Below are 20,168 nucleotides of genomic sequence, written 5' to 3' on the forward strand. Positions count from 1 at the left end.
GAAGCACCTTTGGCAAGCCCCCCCCCCCCCCGCCCCGAATAATGCATGACAGATGTATATCAACCATACACTCGGTGATGGCAAGATCTAGCAAATGTGTAGCCGAAAATCCCATGGGACACAGAGTTGTTAACTTGCTCTTTCTCCTCATTCCATCTGGATTCAATGTGCTGGGTGAAATGCATCGACAATCAAAAAAGAAGAACATTTCCCCCTTCATTCTCTTTTTTTTTGCCAATTTTTTATTCAATCCCCATAAACCATACTTACTCCCTATATCCTCTTACTCAAACGGGTTATGCAAATCCTGCATATTTATAGCCGTATATTTGTACTACTGTACCTCAAGTAAAAATATTTGGGGAATGTTTTGTTGTTCAATTTAAATACATGACTCAAAGCCCTAAAATATCTCAACGCACCCAGGGCTTTTGATTTGATTAAGAAAATAGAGCTAGATGAAAACTAGATTTGAAAGTCAATGCATTATATAAACATATAGGTTATATATAAACAAAACATAAACATAAACAAATGATAGATTAAACAATATGTGATCATTTACATGCTCTAATTGTTCTGCCAAAAGATGCTGTTCAAATTTTTATTTATACATGATGATGCTCAATACTTTTGTTTTGTACTGTCTTAAATATTATGGTGAGCTATTTGGAAGTATAACAACATGCAAAGAACACAAGTCCCACTGCATAAATAAAACAAATCTCTCGCCAATTGAGCTGCGTGTCATTCAGAGGCAACCATTAGAGGGAGCACAAACACAGTCTATTTAACTCAATCCAGAATTATATAACATTTATAATGAAATCTCTAAAGTTGTCAGGCCATGCATGCAAATCATCATAAAACACGTACAAATTGTTATTTAGTCAATTTTCACTTGCAATTTTTTTTAAATGAGCAATAGCATTTCAGTTCATTGTTATTGTTTTTTTGTGTTGAATAATCAATCTACAAATTGCTTTAATACACATTACCAATGCATCTTTGAAGCAATCAGACACGATGGGTTTTATATGATAAATATAATTATAATATATGAATATATGATAGATGTAATTAAATAGAGAAACAAGTAGGGAGGGTTGCATAATGGGATGGGGGCTGTCTGGAAAAGTGCTGTGGATGCAGGGTCATCAGTCTATCTCATGTTCTTCTGAACTGCTGTGTCATTGTGCTGTTTGGCATTTTCTTTATTCTCTTGGCAGTAAATGAGCACACCTGAGGTCTTGCACGCATGACAAGAAAGTCGTTTGCATATTATGCAGGACAAAGTCTATCTTGTGCAATTTGAAAGAACACAAAATAACAATTGCACCTGTCCTCAATACTAAATGTTAATATTTCATTGTGATTCAAAACAGTGTTACCAAAGCTTGCATTAAAAGGTGGCAGATAAGTGCTGGATTATTTATTAGAATTATCATAGCAATCATATAATTATCATAATAAATTGATTAAATGTTAAATGTTCTGATAATGAACTGATAAATAAGAATTCGATGCTATTGCTGCCATAATATAATGCTTTGCATATGTGCCTGATCTTTCTAACAGTAATCTTTGCTGTCCTTTGTTGGAACATTATTTGCTCTTGCACCTCCTGCTCATGGTGGAATTAGCATGTTCCTGCTTCAATGACTTCCTTAAGGCCATGACACGGCGAGAATCAGCTAAACAAACCTCACAAATTCTGCTAAGGTCAAAGGCCTGGGTGTAACCCAACAAGGAATATGATCTTTGGGAAGCCTTGCAGGAATACTGTAAAACAATCTGCTATCTGCCAGAGATCCATAAAATCTGATATAGGCCGATGTAATTTATATATAAAAACAACACTCTTAATATGAGGGATGTAAAAAAAAAACATTCTACAAATAATCTCACACGCAGGACCATTATCCAGCTAATATAATAACGTTGAGTAAATTTGTTGTGCATATAAGCAACAATTTAATTAAGTTAACAGTCGTTTCTGTTAAACATTTTTTCAGTTTTAATATTGGCATTTTACTGCACAGCTTTCTGTCAACATTGTTCACTACTTTTGAGGGGTCTGAAGTTCCCTGGTTAAAATGTGGATTAGCTTGTTCGTTATTGTGGAATGCCACTCACCATATATTCTGACTCACTTAAAGCCTTAGGGACAGTTACAATCTCAACAAGCCCAAGCAAATACACTGCAAATACAAATTTCATCTAGGATTAGGAAGAGGGTTTCCCAGTGGGTGTCTGTTTGCTTTTTACATAACAACCTTAAGAATTCTTGGCAACGAACTTGTCAATATTTTTCCATACCGTGACGGTGAAGCACTCAGACTCAGAAATGGATTACCTGAGACGAGTAATCAAATGACAAATGAGATCAACTGACAGTCCTCGTCCTCGATATCTTTGCTTTCGGTTTGTCATTCAACCTCCATTAGGTCTCGTTCAGTTGAATAGAGGAGTTGCACAGTCATGCTGATGTCAATGGCAGGCACGTGTGTTTGGTGAGCTGCCAGCGGGAGCGCGCTAGAGTGTGTGCACGAGCCTCCTTTACCAGTCATTCTTCGCTGTGTGTTTAGAAGGCAGGCGCGCGAGCGTGAGTGTGAGCGCGCGTTTCACCTCACACAGGCAGTTGACAGCTGGAAGGCGGTGGAGCTTCGCGGCACAGCAAACTTTCGTTTTTTTCGTGTGGGCTTTGCTTTGACGTTTTACGCGCCAGCTACAGGAACATTCTGTTCGTGAGTGCGCGCGGAGAGCATTCACCTCTTCATTTATTAATTTCTTTTGTTTTATTTTATCAGCATCATTCTTTAAATAAAGCATATATGCTGCCAGTACGTAAGTGGATAACTGTCGCCGGTTCCTGATACAAGGTGAGTGTTTTTAGCGGGTGTAACTTAGATAAAGAATTGCGTTTGGTGTCGATAAAGACCTGCACGCACTTGACACGGGGCTAAGTTTGTTAGCTAAGTTAATTAACTTAGTTAGTTTTTTTTTTTCTCGTCGTATCAACACAATTTTATCAGGGGTGCGATAGCCCACGGTGGGATGATGTCACATTCGTTAAAATCTCGGATTACTGTTTCATGTTTTTCCCCAAAGGAAAGTGCTGACAAAGTAGTTTTGTTCTTAATAATGCAATATCACACACGAGGATGTTACTGTAGTAGCACTGTTGGCAAATATCCGGGGTACTGACATTTACTACTACAGCTGCAGCATGATTGCTAGTATAATATTATAGAGTAGTTAAAAAATATCGAGTAACTTATCACACAAAGTTTGGCGAGTTAGTTCGTACATTTCTTTTCAGCCAAAAGAAAATAGTTCCGAAATAAGCCAAAGCGTCAAGCTTTGGGTCTCGCCAACGAACATGCTAAAACCCGGACTGGTCAGGCGTATATGAGTAAAGAGGGGCGACCCCTCCCACGCTCGAAGCGTTTTGTAATCACTGGGCTTTGAGTCTATTCCGGGTTTTCTATATAATGTCATGCTACTTGCACGAGAATCCCATTCCAAGCGGTTGTGGAGTATACATTTCATTTCAGTTAGTGTTTTTACGCATTTTTACCTTTATTCCAAAATAATAACTAAAGGCAATAAGAATTAACAATATATATTATTTGTGAACACATTTTTTAGCTTTTCTTTTTAATAGTCAACTTATTTTCAGCAGTCATCAAGCTTGTACACTGGCCACTAACCAAGCAGATTGCTCACTAAACCCCTTTTTTTTACTAGTAAGAATGCAATTACAGAGCTCTCTAATTCAATTTTTACTAGTAAAAAAACTAATTAAAGATATGTATAATTGCAGAGCTCTGTAATTTAATTAAAGAGCTCTGCAATTGCATTCTTACTAATAACAACTGAATTAGAGAGCTCTCTAATTGTAATTGTTACTAGTAATAATTGAATTGGAGAGCTCTCTAATTGTAATTCTTACTAGTAATTAAAAATGAATGGAAGTCAATGGAGACATACGCTCACCTAAAGGATTGTTAGGAACACCTGTTCAATTTCTCATTAATGCAATTATCTAATCAACCAATCACATGGCAGTTGCTTCAATGCATTTAGGGGTGTGGTCCTGGTCAAGACAATCTCCTGAACTCCAAACTGAATGTCAGAATGGGAAAGAAAGGTGATTTAAGCAATTTTGAGCGTGGCATGGTTGTTGGTGCCAGACGGGCCGGTCTGAGTATTTCACAATCTGCTCAGTTACTGGGATTTTCACGCACAACCATTTCTAGGGTTTACAAAGAATGGTGTGAAAAGGGAGTCGGCAGTCCTGTGGGCGAGAATGCCTTGTTGATGCTAGAGGTCAGAGGATAATGGGCCGACTGATTCAAGCTGATAGAAGAGCAACTTTGACTGAAATAACCACTCGTTACAACCGAGGTATGCAGCAAAGCATTTGTGAAGCCACAACACGCACAACCTTGAGGCGGATGGGCTACAACAGCAGAAGACCCCACCGGGTACCACTCATCTCCACTACAAATAGGAAAAAGAGGCTACAATTTGCAAGAGCTCACCAAAATTGGACAGTTGAAGACTGGAAAAATGTTGCCTGGTCTGATGAGTCTCGATTTCTGTTGAGACATTCAGATGGTAGAGTCAGAATTTGGCGTAAACAGAATGAGAACATGGATCCATCATGCCTTGTTACCACTGTGCAGGCTGGTGGTGTAATGGTGTGGGGGATGTTTTCTTGGCACACTTTAGGCCCCTTAGTGCCAATTGGGCATCGTTTAAATGCCACGGCCTACCTGAGCATTATTTCTGACCATGTCCATCCCTTTATGGCCACCATGTACCCATCCTCTGATGGCTACTTCCAGCAGGATAATGCACCATGTCACAAAGCTCGAATCATTTCAAATTGGTTTCTTGAACATGACAATGAGTTCACTGTACTAAAATGGCCCCCACAGTCACCAGATCTCAACCCAACAGAGCATCTTTGGGATGTGGTGGAACGGGAGCTTCGTGCCCTGGATGTGCATCCCACAAATCTCCATCAACTGCAAGATGCTATCCTATCAATATGGGCCAACATTTCTAAAGAATGCTTTCAGCACCTTGTTGAATCAATGCCACGTAGAATTAAGGCAGTTCTGAAGGCGAAAGGGGGTCAAACATAGTATTGGTATGGTGTTCCTAATAATCCTTTAGGTGAGTGTATGTCTTGTAAAAATTCATTTGTAGAGCTCTCTAATTGGAATTGTTACTAGTAAGAATTGAATTAGATAGCTCTGTAATTGTAATTCTTACTAGCAATAATTTAATTAGAGAGCTCTCTAATTTAATTCTTACTAGTAAAAATGCAATTACGACGAGTAACGCTGTGAACAATTTAAGCTAAAACGGCTTGCCATAAGCCTTCCCATTAACGTCATAATTGTCTTCATTCAGGCCGTGTCGAGAACGCGCAAGAAAAAAAGAGGTGGGATTTACTCACGAACCAATCATAACCGATCGTATCCAATCATAGCGCGATGGAATTGCCTCCTCTAACGTAGCGTTCCCCTATTCATTCTCAATAGGGAATGGCATTTATTCCCCATCAAACTCACCCCACACTTTGGGGGGTCTGTTAAAACTAAAAGGGCTCAGGGGAGGCAAGAGAGACGCAGCCTCATGCTGTAACTTTATATAGCCTAGTGATTTTTACAAAACATATTTGTTAAACAGGAAAATAAAGATTCAATGATGCAAACAGAATTAAATTATATAACACAGTTCTAAAAAGACAATAGTAAACAGTCATTCAGTTGAAATAAGTTCAGTGTTGATAAATTCTGGTTCAATAACTGTGTTGTAAAGTTAATCGATTATGGAATGAGATCAATTGAATTAATAGATAAAGACACTCTGGAGAAAACAGTGATGTCATCATCAGCTTAGTTCAGTTCTTAACCATTAGTATCAGTGCATTCCAGTCAATACTGCCAAATATTAAATAAGCAAGCCAAAAGGTGACCGTGGCAAGGAACTCGATGTTGACTGTTAATAAACCTTTTTAATAAACCTCAGTGCTTTGTGCACCTTTGTTTCATCATTATAACAACTCTATTTCCATTTGTGGAAGAAAACATCAACACACCGTTATGCTAGTATGTGTTGGCATGAAGCCCTACCTGTATTTATGACCTAATCATTAAATTGTTAATTTAACAAATTTGTTCAAAACAAATTGAATAACAACAGCACTCATACATTTTAATTTTAGCATCATATTTTTTATGCCTCTGTAGTCATTTACTTTTTATATATTATTTATTTACAAATAATAGCTAGAAGTTCTGTTAGGGATAAAGTACAGTTAGCTGGTCATTATTGCAAAAAAACAAAAACCTCTGACAGGGTGATCAGGACTTCATTAAACTATCCCGAAACTCTCTCACACTGACCCAGGGCCATCAGGCGATCCTTATTGTTGAGCCCTGAGCTAATTAAACTATCATTACTGTACTCATCTCTGAATCACACTGCAATGTATTCCTATAGTGTGTGTGTTTGTGTGTGAGTATGTCCGACTCTTTCCGAGTTAACTAATAGATCACAATCATTATGCAAAAAGTGCAGTGTATGTACTTAGAAACTTCATCTGAACAAAGGCTTTCCCATCAGCCTGATTCTAGGTCAGTTATCACCACCCTACCATGCACCCAGTGTCTTTATGATTCACAGGTTTCCTCATAGTCATGAACACGTTCCAGACTGCTCATAGACTGACTGGCTCTTTATCAGAGCAAAGGAGATGTGTCATGGTGCAGTTATTAATGAAGTGTTTTGTGCACTCAATAACCTCAGCTATATAACTGTGACACAATGGAACTTCGCTCTCCCTCCCTACCTCCCTCCCTCTCTCTCTACCTCTCCCTCCCTACCTCTCTCTCTGCTTCTCTCTCTCTCTCTCTCTCTCTCTCTCTCTCTCTCTCTCTCTCTCTCTCTCTCTCTCTCTCTCTCTCTCTCTCTCTCTCTCTCTCTCTCTCTCTCTCTCTCTCTCTCTAAGTGATTAGTTCAGACTTGTTGCAAACCGCTCTCATGCGCGCTCCACGTGTTTCCATGTGTTGGTAGAGTTTATTCTCATGAATTATGTGGAGAAAAGCCACTCAATCACCACTCCAAAGTATCGCATAAGCCTATACCTCACTTTTTGTGGTTCAACTTTGCTTTTTAAACCGGAAGAATGAAATAGCTCAGAAAATGAAACACTTCCCCCCTTAATAATAAAGATAGAGTGTAATTGTTGTTTTTATGGATGTGTAACCGGTACATATCTGTTGACATCTCAAAAAATGAGTTTTAGGGTTTTATGACTTTTAACTTTTATGACCTTTAAAGGGATAGTTAAATTATGATAATGTGATTATGCATATAATCTGAGCCATAACTGCAGTAAAATGCATGTTTTAATTGCAATATGTGTGTATATGCTTTAATTGCATTTCTTGCAATCTAGCCAAAGTGCGCACTAGTACGTGTGAACATGAAAAACCCACACAGATAAGGGCAAACATAAGCAAAATAAACAAATTAATTAATACAAAAATTATTATATTACATAATAAATTAGGTGGAGTGAGGTGTATTTTCAGGCAATTTGAAAAATATATATATATTTCGCATAACTGCAATGGGAACAGTTTTTTTCGCATTTACAGGTCACCTGGCGTAGTCACATGCTCATTCTTTAAAGATGGCATGGTATGTTTGGACAGAAGATGAGACAGAGTTCTTTATTAAACTCATAAAAGATAAAAGAATTACAGGAGTTCCTCTGTGAAATCACATGCGTGATTTTACAGAGGAACTCCTGTAATAACCTCCCAGAAACACCTCATACGTTGCCACTCCCAAGTATAAAGGGATTTCCTTGCCATTAATGCTTGGATAACACGCCAATGTCTCCTTTGATGAAAAATAATGGCTAGTGTGGTGGCTGCCATATACATAAACCTACCAATATCTGTCGCCATGATTTTTGGAATGACTTATTGCGTAAAATTGCATTTTAGTCTCGTAACATCGGTTAATGGAAATAAACAATGGTATATCTATAGTGAATAATCAAAGTAGCATTGAAAAGTAGGACTGAAAAATCTTGCCCATGTCATGTAAACTTATACTAATTCCTCACTCTGACTATTGGTGTACATGTAAACGTAGCCATTGAATCGAAAGTGCTGTGTAAAGGTTCTTCATAAATATTCCACAGACACAGCATACAGGTTTCGAATGACATTGAGGGTAGGCAAATAATGATTATTCCTTTAATTGCATACAGCACATCATGGTAGTTAACCAGGACAAAAGTTCACTTGGCAGCACCTACCAGAAAAGTTCCAGAGCTTTTCACTTTCTGTTCTATTATTTTTCAAATAACCTGACACTCGAGTTAATGGTTAATCCCACCAGAGCCATGGAGCTAATGTGCATGGCTCAGCATGTTAAAGTTCTCTTTAAAGTCCGGCTTTGCAGTATGGCATGTGGGAGTATGACACAATGAGCTTTTATGAGGGATGGAGGCCACGACTGAAGGAGCTCTCTTAGTTCCAAAAGAAGCCGTGGCTGGCAGCGTTGTCTTGTGATAAACTGTGCTTTAAGACAAATAAGTGTCTTCAACACTGAATAGTACAATAACAGCAACAACAGTAGCAAGTGTGGGACATTACATAACCCATAAAAAAAAAAAAAGTTTCTGATGAACAACAACACCAAGACTGATAAACAACAGAGACTTTGGCCTTCACTCGAAAACCATGTTGGTGTGCACAAAGGTCTTTTGATACCCAACTATTTCAGTTGTGCCACAAGCATGGTTTTGGAAGTCCTGTCTCTATTATGCAGGAAATCACATGTTTCGTCTGTGAACAAGGGAGTGGCTTTGCTGTTTACTTTTTTTTTTTTTTGTCTACTTGACATCCGTCAAGGAATAGGGAAGTGAAACATGATTCAGCCAAGTCTGTGCAACTGTTAACATAGACTGTAATTAAAGACAGTTTCTTGTAAATATTGTTATGATAGAAATGGGCTCTTCAGGATTTACGTAAAGCTGCCATTGTATTCCTTTTAAATTGCTTATTGCATGTTGTGTTTGTTTAGTTTTATATCCAAGATATCTTCCTCAATCATCTTTGGCTATATTCAATTATGCAATAAATTCAATAAAAAAATTTTTTGTGTTTTTTTTTTACAGGGTGAAAAGAGCACAATCCATCTCAGAGGACAATAATCTTTTGGAAGAAAAGTATATTGCATTTTTAATGCGTATGCTTCAAATAATTTAAGATAACTTTGCGTGTACATCCTCTAGTCTAGAGGATAAAATGACTTTTTACCTCGTCTATAAAGACAAAAAGCAGCATTTGTCTGATTTAAAGGAAGTGATGATATAATATCTTTTTATTATATACTGTGAATATTTCAACAATGCCAACTTGGCTTGATACAGAATCTTTGTATGGTGGACTTCTAACCAGGCAGAAGAAACATGGCTCTCTATCCCTAAGCGATCATCAGTTGTGCCTATTTTTCTTCATGACACGTGGATGGATATAGATATTTTGTCACTGCAGTCACCATCCGTTTCCTACATATATCAGTGACATTCTAGGTCTCAGAGAATGAACTGTCCAAGAAAGAAGAGGCCCATTAAAGATGAGGATTTCTCTGCCATCGTGGTGCCCTCCATGAGGGGTCATGGTTACTTGGATTACACGGTTGAAAGTCATCCCTCTAGAGCCATGCAGGTCATGGATGAGTTCCGGCATCATGAATTGCTCTGTGATCTGGTTCTACATGTGATGTACAAGGACAAGATAGTGGATTTTAAGGTGAGGTTTACAGTGGTCAGTCCTTAAAGGTGCACTAGCTGAAAAAGCCTAAAAGCCTAGCCTAGTCTGTTTTTTTTTAAAGAAAAAGCTGTCTTAAAAATGTCTCAATCAACTCCCTAGTTCAGTAGTCAGGGCACTGATCAAGGAGTCGGCCATTTTAAGGGCTGTCTCAATCCCAAAATCCTACCAGTGCACTCAAACGTTCGCTCCCTAAAAAGTCTCACAATGTACAGTTAAAACCAGGGAGCATCGATCCTCACTGTCTTCCCTTAACGGAAGTTCTGATGTGTGAAACATAAATCACGTGAGCCAACTCACTACACATAATGACATGCGATAGATGTTTTTTAAACCCTTATTTAATTAAATTTTGGTATTACATTGTTAGACAAGTTATAAACATAATCTAGCTAACATTTATGATTTATTTATGGCTGAAATGTTGCACGTATATGTAACAAGCATCATAATGTACTTTAAATAACATAAAAAAATAATCCCAGAAAGATATCAGTTCTGCTGTTGTTCATTAATACCAGTAGTGATGTGATACAATGAGGACGTTGTTATGTCGATGGAAATAGTCATGTGTCCCAATGTGTAGTGAGCCTGGATCCTTTCTGTCATTTTCAGTGCCCGAATTTGTGTACACGATATACTGATTCACGACCTAGGAAGCAAGGGAGCTGATTGAGACGCACCCTTATTCTACTAGTGTCATGAGATCTCCCATTGCAGCACAGTCTGTTCTAAGGTTTTTTTGTTTTAAAGGAGTTGAGGTTCACACACTTATCAATTGCATGATAGAAAACAATGTTAGCACAGTAGTTTTAGGTATTTCAGGATTTTATTTGGGGCTATTTTGGTTTCCCGGGTTTGAATCAACATCACAGGACTTTTTCCATACCATATACCAGTGCTCGTATACATCAGCAGTATCTTAATTAATCATAAGATTGAGTGGCCAACATTACATGAAAGCATTACATTATTGTTATAAAAAGGGCCTTTGTGTATTTATGTTATTATGAGCTTAAAAAATATATTTGTGCATTCTTCGTACTGTTATGCCTAAATTTACTTGCAGAATTGGTTTGTTTTGTGTTTTGTTTTTAATTTATTTAGACAAATAATATAGAAAGTCTATAGCATTAGCCATGTATTAACTATTGGCCTTAACACAGAATACAAAAAAAATACAAAACAAAAATAATTATTGGCTTATTGCATCAGAATTTTAATATCAATGCATCCCTAGTATAGATTAGTTGTTCTCTAATACTTTGTATAGTAAACTACATTGATTACTCTGTTTGGATTCCAAAAATGATATTCCAACTAGCAAATCAGGTCCAGCGTGTTTTAGTTTCTTTTTAATATGTTATGTCTCTGACACTGCAAATTACAGAGCACACAGATAAATTGTTCTCATTACAAGTGAAGAATTATGTTAGTACATGTTAAAGCATTTAATTGTAATTACAAGTACATGGCACATTCTGTACAGCTCAGGTTTCAGGTGTGTCCTGTCTGCTTCTTTTTTTCTTTTCTTTTTTACGCCAGACAGAATCTGCCTGAAGAAGACCCAGCAGGGTCGAAACGTTGCCTTTATATTAAATATGGGAGTTTAAAGCAGTGTTGCGGACATTACATTTTTTCACTTTAGTAAGTTTCTTTTGTCCTGCACCTGCCAGAAGGTGGGATGTGCACACAATTACTTTGATAAACAAGTGTCTACATTCCCCAGGTGCACAAACTGGTGCTGGCTGCCTGCAGTCCTTACTTCAAAGCCATGTTCACCAGTAACTTCAAGGAATGCCACGCCTCGGAGGTCACCCTGCGAGACGCGTGTCCTCAGGTCATCAGCCGCCTCATTGACTATGCCTACACCTCTCGCATTACAGTGGGCGAGAAGTGCGTTCTTCACGTCCTCTTGACAGCGATGCGCTATCAGATGGAAGAAGTGGCCAAAGCATGTTGCGATTTCCTCACAAAGAACCTGGAGCCGTCTAACGTCATAGGCATCTCGAGATTTGCAGAGGAGATCGGCTGCACCGAGCTGCACCTTCGCACAAGAGAGTATATCAACACTCACTTCAATGAGGTGCGTGCCCTGTAGACTCCGTTCACCGAAGTGTCAGTTAGCAGCAATCGATAGTTGCCACCTGCTGTGCTCTCTTAAGTAACTGTACTGAGCAATTGACCTGTAATAGTTAGTCTGTGAATGAATGAAGGCTGTAGAGAACAGCGCTGTGTACCTAATTGATTTGTCAATGGAACTCAGGTCTGCCTTGCAGATGGATATTGATTCGTATAAATTATCCAGCTGTCAAATGAATCATGCAATAAAGCAATAGTTAACCCAAAAACTATAATTAACCCAAAAATGCTCATGTCACTCCAACCTGTATTATTTTTCTTTCTTTATTACTTTGTTCTTAAACTCGAAAAGAGATGTTCAAGCTGCACTTTTCCATACAATGAAAGTAGATGGTGATTTATACAGTCAAGCTCAAATATTAAACGTAATGCATAAATGTATTTACCATGACAAAAGTATCATAAAAGTTGTCCACACGACCCATGCTGCTCATCTTCTGAAGCCAAGCAATAGCTACAAATAGAAAAAGCATGAAATTAAAGTCATTGTTGATTTATCCAATTCACATCTATTCAAAGAACTAGATGATAAGAGTTTATATATTGTTATTGTTTTTTAAACCGTCCTGTTCTTGCCATGAAAATGGCCTTTGGCGGCATAAAAAAGGATGTTTGGTGTCAATGATGTCAAACCTAGCACAATGTGTCTAAAGTCACCATTATTTTTTATTAAAAATAAGCATGAATGAGATTTGTGAGCTCCCTAATGATCAAATAATATTAATTTTGGTGCTGTTACATTAGCGAAATTTCTGTGAAATTTTGCTGGCAAAAAAGCTTCATTGTCTGTCGCCAATAGTATAGCGATGTATGAAGCACAGTTCTTACAGTAGTTACTTTGAAACCAAACAGCTTTCTGTTGGTCAACTTGGCAAATCTACATGACCAACTTGAACCCGTTGCGAAATCTATGTGGGGAATTCTTTCGCACTCATGCTAAATTCTCAATCATGTGGATGCTTATTGAAATGACTGCATCTATGATAAATGTGACTGCCCCTTTATGGAAAAAGATGAACATTCCTTTAATTTGTTCTTTTTTAATTTATTGTTCCTCTAATGTTTACATATTTACAAGTTTGTTATTGATATTTAAAAATATTTTCAAAGTCCATAAATACAAATTCAATAAGTCAGGACTTGTTCAGTATACATTTCAGATCTAACTATCCTCCATACTCATGTCACAGGTAACCAAAGAGGAGGAGTTCTTCAGTTTGTCCCATTGCCAGCTGCTAGAGTTGATCAGTCAGGACAGTCTAAAGGTGCTCTGCGAATCCGAGGTCTACAAGGCCTGCATTGACTGGGTCCGCTGGGATGCGGAGGGCCGGGCGCAGTACTTTCATGCCCTCCTCAACGCGGTCCACATCTATGCCCTGCCGCCCACATTCCTCAAAAGGCAACTGCAGTCCTGCCCCATCCTCAGCAAGGCCAACTCCTGCAAGGACTTCCTGTCCAAGATCTTCCAGGACATGGCTCTTCGAAAATCCCTGCCGCCCCCTCCTCATCGTGGGACGCAACTCATCTACATAGCGGGAGGGTACAGGCAACACTCTCTGGACTCTCTGGAAGCCTTCGACCCACGGAAGAATGTCTGGCTGAAGCTATCTGACATGGGATCTCCCTGTAGCGGGCTAGGGGCTTGCGTGTTGTTCGGGCTCATTTATACGGTCGGGGGACGGAATCTCTCTCTGCAGAACAACACGGAGTCTGGATTTTTGTCCTGCTACAACCCCATGACTAACCAGTGGACCCAGCTGGCTCCGCTCAACACGCCCAGAAACCGAGTGGGTGTCGGGGTCATTGACGGAAGCATTTATGCCGTAGGGGGTTCACATGCCTCTACACATCATAACAGCGTTGAGAGGTAAGGCTGGGGCAGGAAGAAAACAATTCAAAAAGGTTTTGTGTTGTCAAGGTTTTTTTTACGTTGTGGGGTTTTTCCCCTTTATATTATATTTCCTTTCTATTATACGTACGCTAGCGGAATCAAAACATTAGCACAGTGCAGAGTGACAGATTTAAACTTGGTTGACAAAGTTTTTATTACACCAAAGACTGAGTCGCGCACCTCCTGTCCGACAGAAGAACATTCACACAGAACGTGATAAAATCTTAGCAGAAAGGTTACAATGCACGCTACACTTGTGACACGTCGCTCATCAGCTACAGAAAGTGTTTTGACTTCTAGAACAATCTCCTTCCATCAGGGTGTAGAGATCAGTTTGCTCTGTTCTTTTCAGAGCAGTCACTCTTGACTAACAAGCTTCAGGCAAATCTGTTTCATAACGTACATTCCACGGCACAGAGTCAGGTTAGGCCTTTCAGAAGAAACTCATCTTCTCAATAAGTGTAATGATATGAATATTTTATATTTATTAGCCAATGGTGACAGATCAGGTAAGAGAGATTCATCAGCAACCTGAAACGAAAGTGCCATGTTGTTTGTTGAATACTGTGCCTCAATGTCACAAGTGAATCTGAATGGAAGGACTCCAATGTACTGTGAGAACTAAGAACTGGTTGTTATACAGTATTGAAAGGGTTATTGGGACTGTAAAAACACCTGCATAAGGAAGTGTCTACTTTGAACTAAACACATTATAATGATGAATGCATGAATTAGACTTAATTATCTTTAATTAGTCTTGTCTAAATAAGAACAACTTTGATACAAGTTACAAAACAATGTGGATATTATAATTTCTTCAGAAGTTTTGTACAAACTTCAAAATTACATTAATAACTAAATTATGGAAGACAAAATGAAGACATTGAGCTAACAACACTGCATAATCTATATATATATATATATATATATATATATATATATATATACTTATAGATAGATAGATAGATGGATAGATAGATAGAGAGCAATATAAGGAATTGGACAGAAGTCTCATGCTCACCAAGGCGACATTTATTTAATCAAAAGTACAGTAAAAACAGTAATATTGTGAAATTGTGAAAATATTGTACAATTTAAAATAATTGTTAATTCATAATCAGAAATCATTCTTAAAGGCTGATTTGATGCTCAAGAAACATTTCTCATTATCAATGTTAAAAACGGTTGTGCTGCTTAATATTCCCGTGGAAACCGTTATACATGTTCTTTTTCAGGAATCCTGAGCACACATTTGAAATTAATTTCTTTCTTTTTTTTTGGTAATATTATACACTATACACTTTCTGATCAATTCGATGCATCTTCGCTGAATTAAATTTCTTTAAAACAAATCATACTAACCCCAAACTGTAATGTGTATACAGTAAATAAACATCCATAAACAAGATATATTATGCCACAAGCAGAGAATGTAAAGTAAGTGGCATAAACCTCATTAACTTTGTCTTCATTTCTTATTTTTGCTATGGATTTGTGATATAATTTTCAAAAAGCATTTCTTGTAGACAACAGCTCAAGATTCATAACAGAGGCATGTGAGTCCTATTGAGGATCATTTAAATCCGAGCGAGCAGCTCAAAGCGGAAAGTTAATCTGTCCAGGAATGCAGGGAGAGAAAGTGCTTGTATTCTTTTTAAGAATTAGAGCTAGACACAAATTCAAACAATAAATGTCGATAGATCATCTACAATTTCAAAGATGAAAATGTGAAATTCAAGACTCAGTAATATATGTGCCTCTGTTGTGCTGGGAGACAGAAACTCTTGGGTCAGTAACAGTAGCTGTCTTCACAAGATTTTAAATGGAGATCTTGTATTGTTGGCAGGTTATATACAACCTCTTCTTGCTGAAGGCTGAATTTTAATTTGTGACATTCTGTTGCTGATATAACAGCTCATGGGAATTGCTTGCAATTATGATTGGTATTTGGCTCTGGATATCATTGTTGTAAACAATGGAATACTTGAAGTGATGAGATATTTACAGAGGATCTTTTAAATTGCCATTTCTAGGAAATCATATCCATGCATTATCTAAATTGGTTTGTAAGGATGTCTTGCTTATTGTTTTCACAGGTATGACCCAGAGACAAACCGCTGGACATTTGTGGCCCCTATGTCAGTAGCGCGACTGGGGGCCGGTGTCGTCATGTGTGGGGGGAGCCTGTATGTGGTGGGGGGGTTCGACGGGGACAACCGATGGAACACGGTGGAGCGCTATCAACCAGACACGAACACCTGGCAGCAAGTCGCACCTATGAACACAGTTCGGAGCGGCCTTGGTAAATATTCTGCACCATTTATCAAATTAATGGATTGGAACGGTTTTCTTTTATATGACATGTTAACCACAGTCATGTGATGTACTGCATGAATCGTGCCATTATATAAAAGTGACTAAAGGCAACAATAGGAAAATAAGAGAACAAATGACTAGATCAAATCTAATCAACAACATAATAAAACATCATATTCAGTGTTTGAAACTTTGCACTTGTCATGTTATTGCCTCCTTAAGACGAATCACTTTTTGTAAGTGACTTTTGATAAAACTATCCGCTAAACGAATAAATGTAATAATAAACCTGAATCAAACATAAGCTAAATAACATACAACTTTCTAAGCAAACAATTAATACACTATGTTTTCGTTCACAAGTTAATAAATAAAAAAAGATCAAACTATTTAAAAAATGTCCATGAAGGTGACTGGACTTCTAGGAATTCCTAGTTCCCAGAGTTGCTTGTCCCTGCAGCCTTGCACAACAATTCAGTATGTTATGTAATTGCTAAATCTGTGGCATAGTCATCAATGATTCATTTCAGAAGAGCTGAAGAATTACATGTGCAGTCAACATAAAGACATTTAAAGGGATAATTAATTTAGGAATGAAAATTCTTTCATCATTTATGCACCCTTATGTTGTTCCTAACTTGTATGTTTCTTTCTTCTGTGTAATAAAAAGGAGACATTTTAAAGAATGTTCACACTGCTTTCTTCCACGCAATCAATGTAGATGGGGACCAGGAACTGTCACGCTTCAAAAAAGCATCATAAAAGTAGTGCATACATTTTTAAGTTATACAAAGAAAATAATGCTTTGAAATTCTTCACAGACTCGGTCACCATTCACTTTCATTGTATGGCTGGAAGCTCCATACCAGAAAATACAGTACTCACAAATAAAAAAAGACCCCAAATTGACTTCATATGATGAAGTAAGCACTTGTTGGCATGTACTAAGCTGTTTGATTTGTGTTCTGTTTGTAGGGGTGGTGTGTATGGATAACTACCTCTATGCAGTTGGTGGCTACGATGGTCAAACCCAACTCAAAACGATGGAGAGATATAACATCGCTCGAGATGTGTGGGAACCCATGGCCTCAATGAACCACTGCCGCAGTGCACATGGAGTCACAGTCTACCAATGCAAGATATACGTGTTAGGTGAGCTGGATTGCTGGAAAGGAATGCATGCCATGAACTGATCAAATGTATACCTTGAATGCAGTGGCTAAAAGCATCTGCTTAATGCATAAATGTCAATAATCTTTCATATTATTCCATATCAGGTGGATTCAATCAAGGGGGTTTCTTGTCCAGTGTGGAGTGCTACTGTCCAGGCAGTAATGTATGGACGTTTGTAACAGATATGCCTGTTGGGCGCAGTGGAATGGGTGTTGCTGTAACCATGGAACCATGTCCTGGAATCCTGCCAGAGGATGAAGAGGATGAGGAGGAGATGTAATGTGGAAATTTGACCTGTGAACATGTGCCATGTTGAAGACAGCACATGCTGGATTTCCTTCAAATTTGTTTTTGCATGTGATGCCAATAAGAACATTTCCATGTCATTTTAGGTTAATTAAGTTTAATTTGATAAATCTCCATCCACTACAAAGCGTGTGTGATTTAGAGAAAGAAACATGGCTAATCACTGGACTAATGATCACTGTATCAGGACTAAAAGAATATGACTGAGAAACGCACAATCTTTTTGTCAAACTGCTGAACACGTAATTTTGTGAGCTTGTTCTAAAATGCTTTTCATGTCTGTAACTGCACTGTTTAATGTGCACACCTTATAAAACACTTAAATCTGATGAACGTTTGGCTTGGGGTTTGATTTTGCTTTGAATATGTTTCTGATAGCTTTCCTTTTTTTCGGGAGCGTTTGTAGTAAGTCAGGATAGATAATGCATTAAAAGGCTATTCTTACAGTTCTTAGAATAATTTGTAGTGTCTTCTAATACACCTTTAAATCAGTTCTCCTAAATAATTAAAAAAGTATAATTATGATTTCATGTTATAATGCTTTATATTCGTCATTGGGTTTAACCACGAACAGATAAATATGATTTTTAAAGATATCATAGATCTCAATTATGCATTAGAAATATCTTATATGTAGGGAACAGGCTTAATAAAAAGTGTTACCGTGTTTGCTTTTTACCACTAGGTGGAGGACTTCTACTTCCAGAGAGAACTTAGAGCCTGTCCCAATACTGGCACTTGCAGTCTTTGGACTTGACCACTTGTCTGCTTCCATGATGTATTTCCTGTATTTGGCCCAGGTGTTCAAGTGAGTGTGAAGTGTGTGTAAGAACTTTTGATCACCCAATGGGACACTTACTGTACATAGTGTCAATCAAATGTAATTGCGGTGCTTCTAATTAAGTTGTAAAAAGCAGTTGCAAACATTTTACATAATGCATTGCACATACTCAATAAAATGTGCAACTTTACATTTCACTACCAAATTATATGCAATATCTAATTAATTTAACTTGCACTGGAATGTTTTCCTAGGAATCTGGTGATTTGAACATGATGAATGATGCTGGGATACGGTTAACCTCAAATATAGCTCCAAAGCAGTGGTGTGCAAAAAGGGCACTGAGCTTTGGCATTATTCAGACTTGGGACAGTCTTGCGCCCTTCCTGTTTCTTGCATGGGAGTCAAGACCGCAAGTGTGAGAATTGGGACAGGATGTGGATTAAAAAGGGAATTGACATGAATTTTCTGCAAGCGTCCTATATCAACTCTTTCAAAGTTCATTTTTAAAAATGATAAACTGTAAATTTAATAATTCAAAAACGTATTTATGTTGATTAAATCGGCAAGGCTTTAGTTAAGGGTCCAATTCTTACTATTAACTAGTTGCTTATTAGCATATTACTAGGATAGTGGCTTTTTATTAATACTTATAAAGCACATTTTAATGCCTTATTCTGCATAACCATATTCTACATCCATTAGCAGTAATTAGGAGTTTATTAGGAGTAGACAAATGTCATAGTTAATAGTTAGGTAATAGTGAGAATTGGTCCCTAATCTAAAGTGTGACCATTCAATCTTTCACAGATGAATTTAGAACACAACGATTTTATTTTTTGCATAGTTATTTTCCGCATGGCAATGCAGTTTGTGTGCCATTTCTTTTCACTTATAAAAGACACAAGTACTTTTGTGATGTTACGACATTTATCATCCATCATGTGTCAGGCTTGTTTATATAAACTGGCAGAGCCTCTTTTTGTTCTTTGCCTCGTCCACATGTTTCAGTGTATTTTTTGCTGGATTGGTCTCAGGAAAGCCAACGGAATTAGAGAGGCTGCATGTTTAACAGGGCCTTTAATCACAAAAAAAACTTATTCATAATGTGTTAAATTGTTATGGATAGGTCAAGATATAGGTTTGTTGCTGTGTTAGAGCAAGCTTTTTGTTTAATACTCGCTGTCTCCATGTTATAGTTTACACAGAGTGGCTCGTTACATTTCCACGGTGAGACTCGATGGTTTGTTTACCCAGTGATAACTGTTTAATCCACAAACACAGGGGCGCCACTTCTTTTCTGCAGGTTCCTGGCTTTATCCATATCAAATCATGAGGTGCCATGTCAACACTGGCATACTGGGCAAACAGATTCCAGTCCTTGGGCGGCTCGCTGGCAAATCCTCACCGTGTGGCAGGATGTGAGATGTGTGATCAGCGGGCAGTGGATCTGTCACACACAAACACATGCTGAGAGACACATAAGAGTGTGAGTAAGGACCCAAGGCCTTGTTTTGGCTAATCCTGAAGTCTGATTGGATGGTGAACTGGAGCTGTCTCTTCCCCAAGCCTAACAATATATCTGATGACTCACATGGCAAAGTATGACGCACTCTCCAGTACACACACACATAGTCAGGAGTGTATGTGTTCAACAAACCTCAGTGCCTGAATGATATTGGTTGAC

At 38.0% G+C, this 20,168-nt stretch overlaps 2 protein-coding genes across 3 annotated transcripts in view; one reads left to right on the plus strand and one right to left on the minus strand.

Moving 5' to 3' along the window:
* crlf1a (cytokine receptor-like factor 1a) overlaps positions 1–3,456 on the minus strand; it is a 20,276-nt gene extending 16,820 nt beyond the window's left edge. Inside the window, exon 1 of one of the 2 annotated variants that reach the window (XM_056234531.1) lies at positions 3,278–3,456. The gene's annotated coding sequence lies outside the window, so the exon portion shown is untranslated. The remainder of the gene's footprint in view (positions 1–3,277) is intronic. The other variant, XM_056234530.1, reaches the window with a different exon arrangement.
* On the plus strand, positions 2,640–18,029 carry keap1a (kelch-like ECH-associated protein 1a). Its single transcript, XM_056234529.1, has 7 exons — positions 2,640–2,882; positions 9,218–9,854; positions 11,602–11,958; positions 13,205–13,881; positions 16,002–16,207; positions 17,197–17,373; positions 17,499–18,029. Exons 2-7 carry the CDS (start codon positions 9,645–9,647, stop codon positions 17,672–17,674), a joined length of 1,803 nt encoding a protein of 600 aa, XP_056090504.1. The 5' UTR covers positions 2,640–2,882; positions 9,218–9,644; the 3' UTR covers positions 17,675–18,029.
* The last annotated feature ends 2,139 nt before the right edge of the window (positions 18,030–20,168 follow it).

This window comes from Rhinichthys klamathensis, unplaced genomic scaffold (genome assembly GCF_029890125.1).
Source record: "Rhinichthys klamathensis goyatoka isolate OS25496 unplaced genomic scaffold, OSU_Roscu_1.1 h1tg000398l_1, whole genome shotgun sequence".
NCBI lineage: Eukaryota > Metazoa > Chordata > Actinopteri > Cypriniformes > Leuciscidae > Rhinichthys > Rhinichthys klamathensis.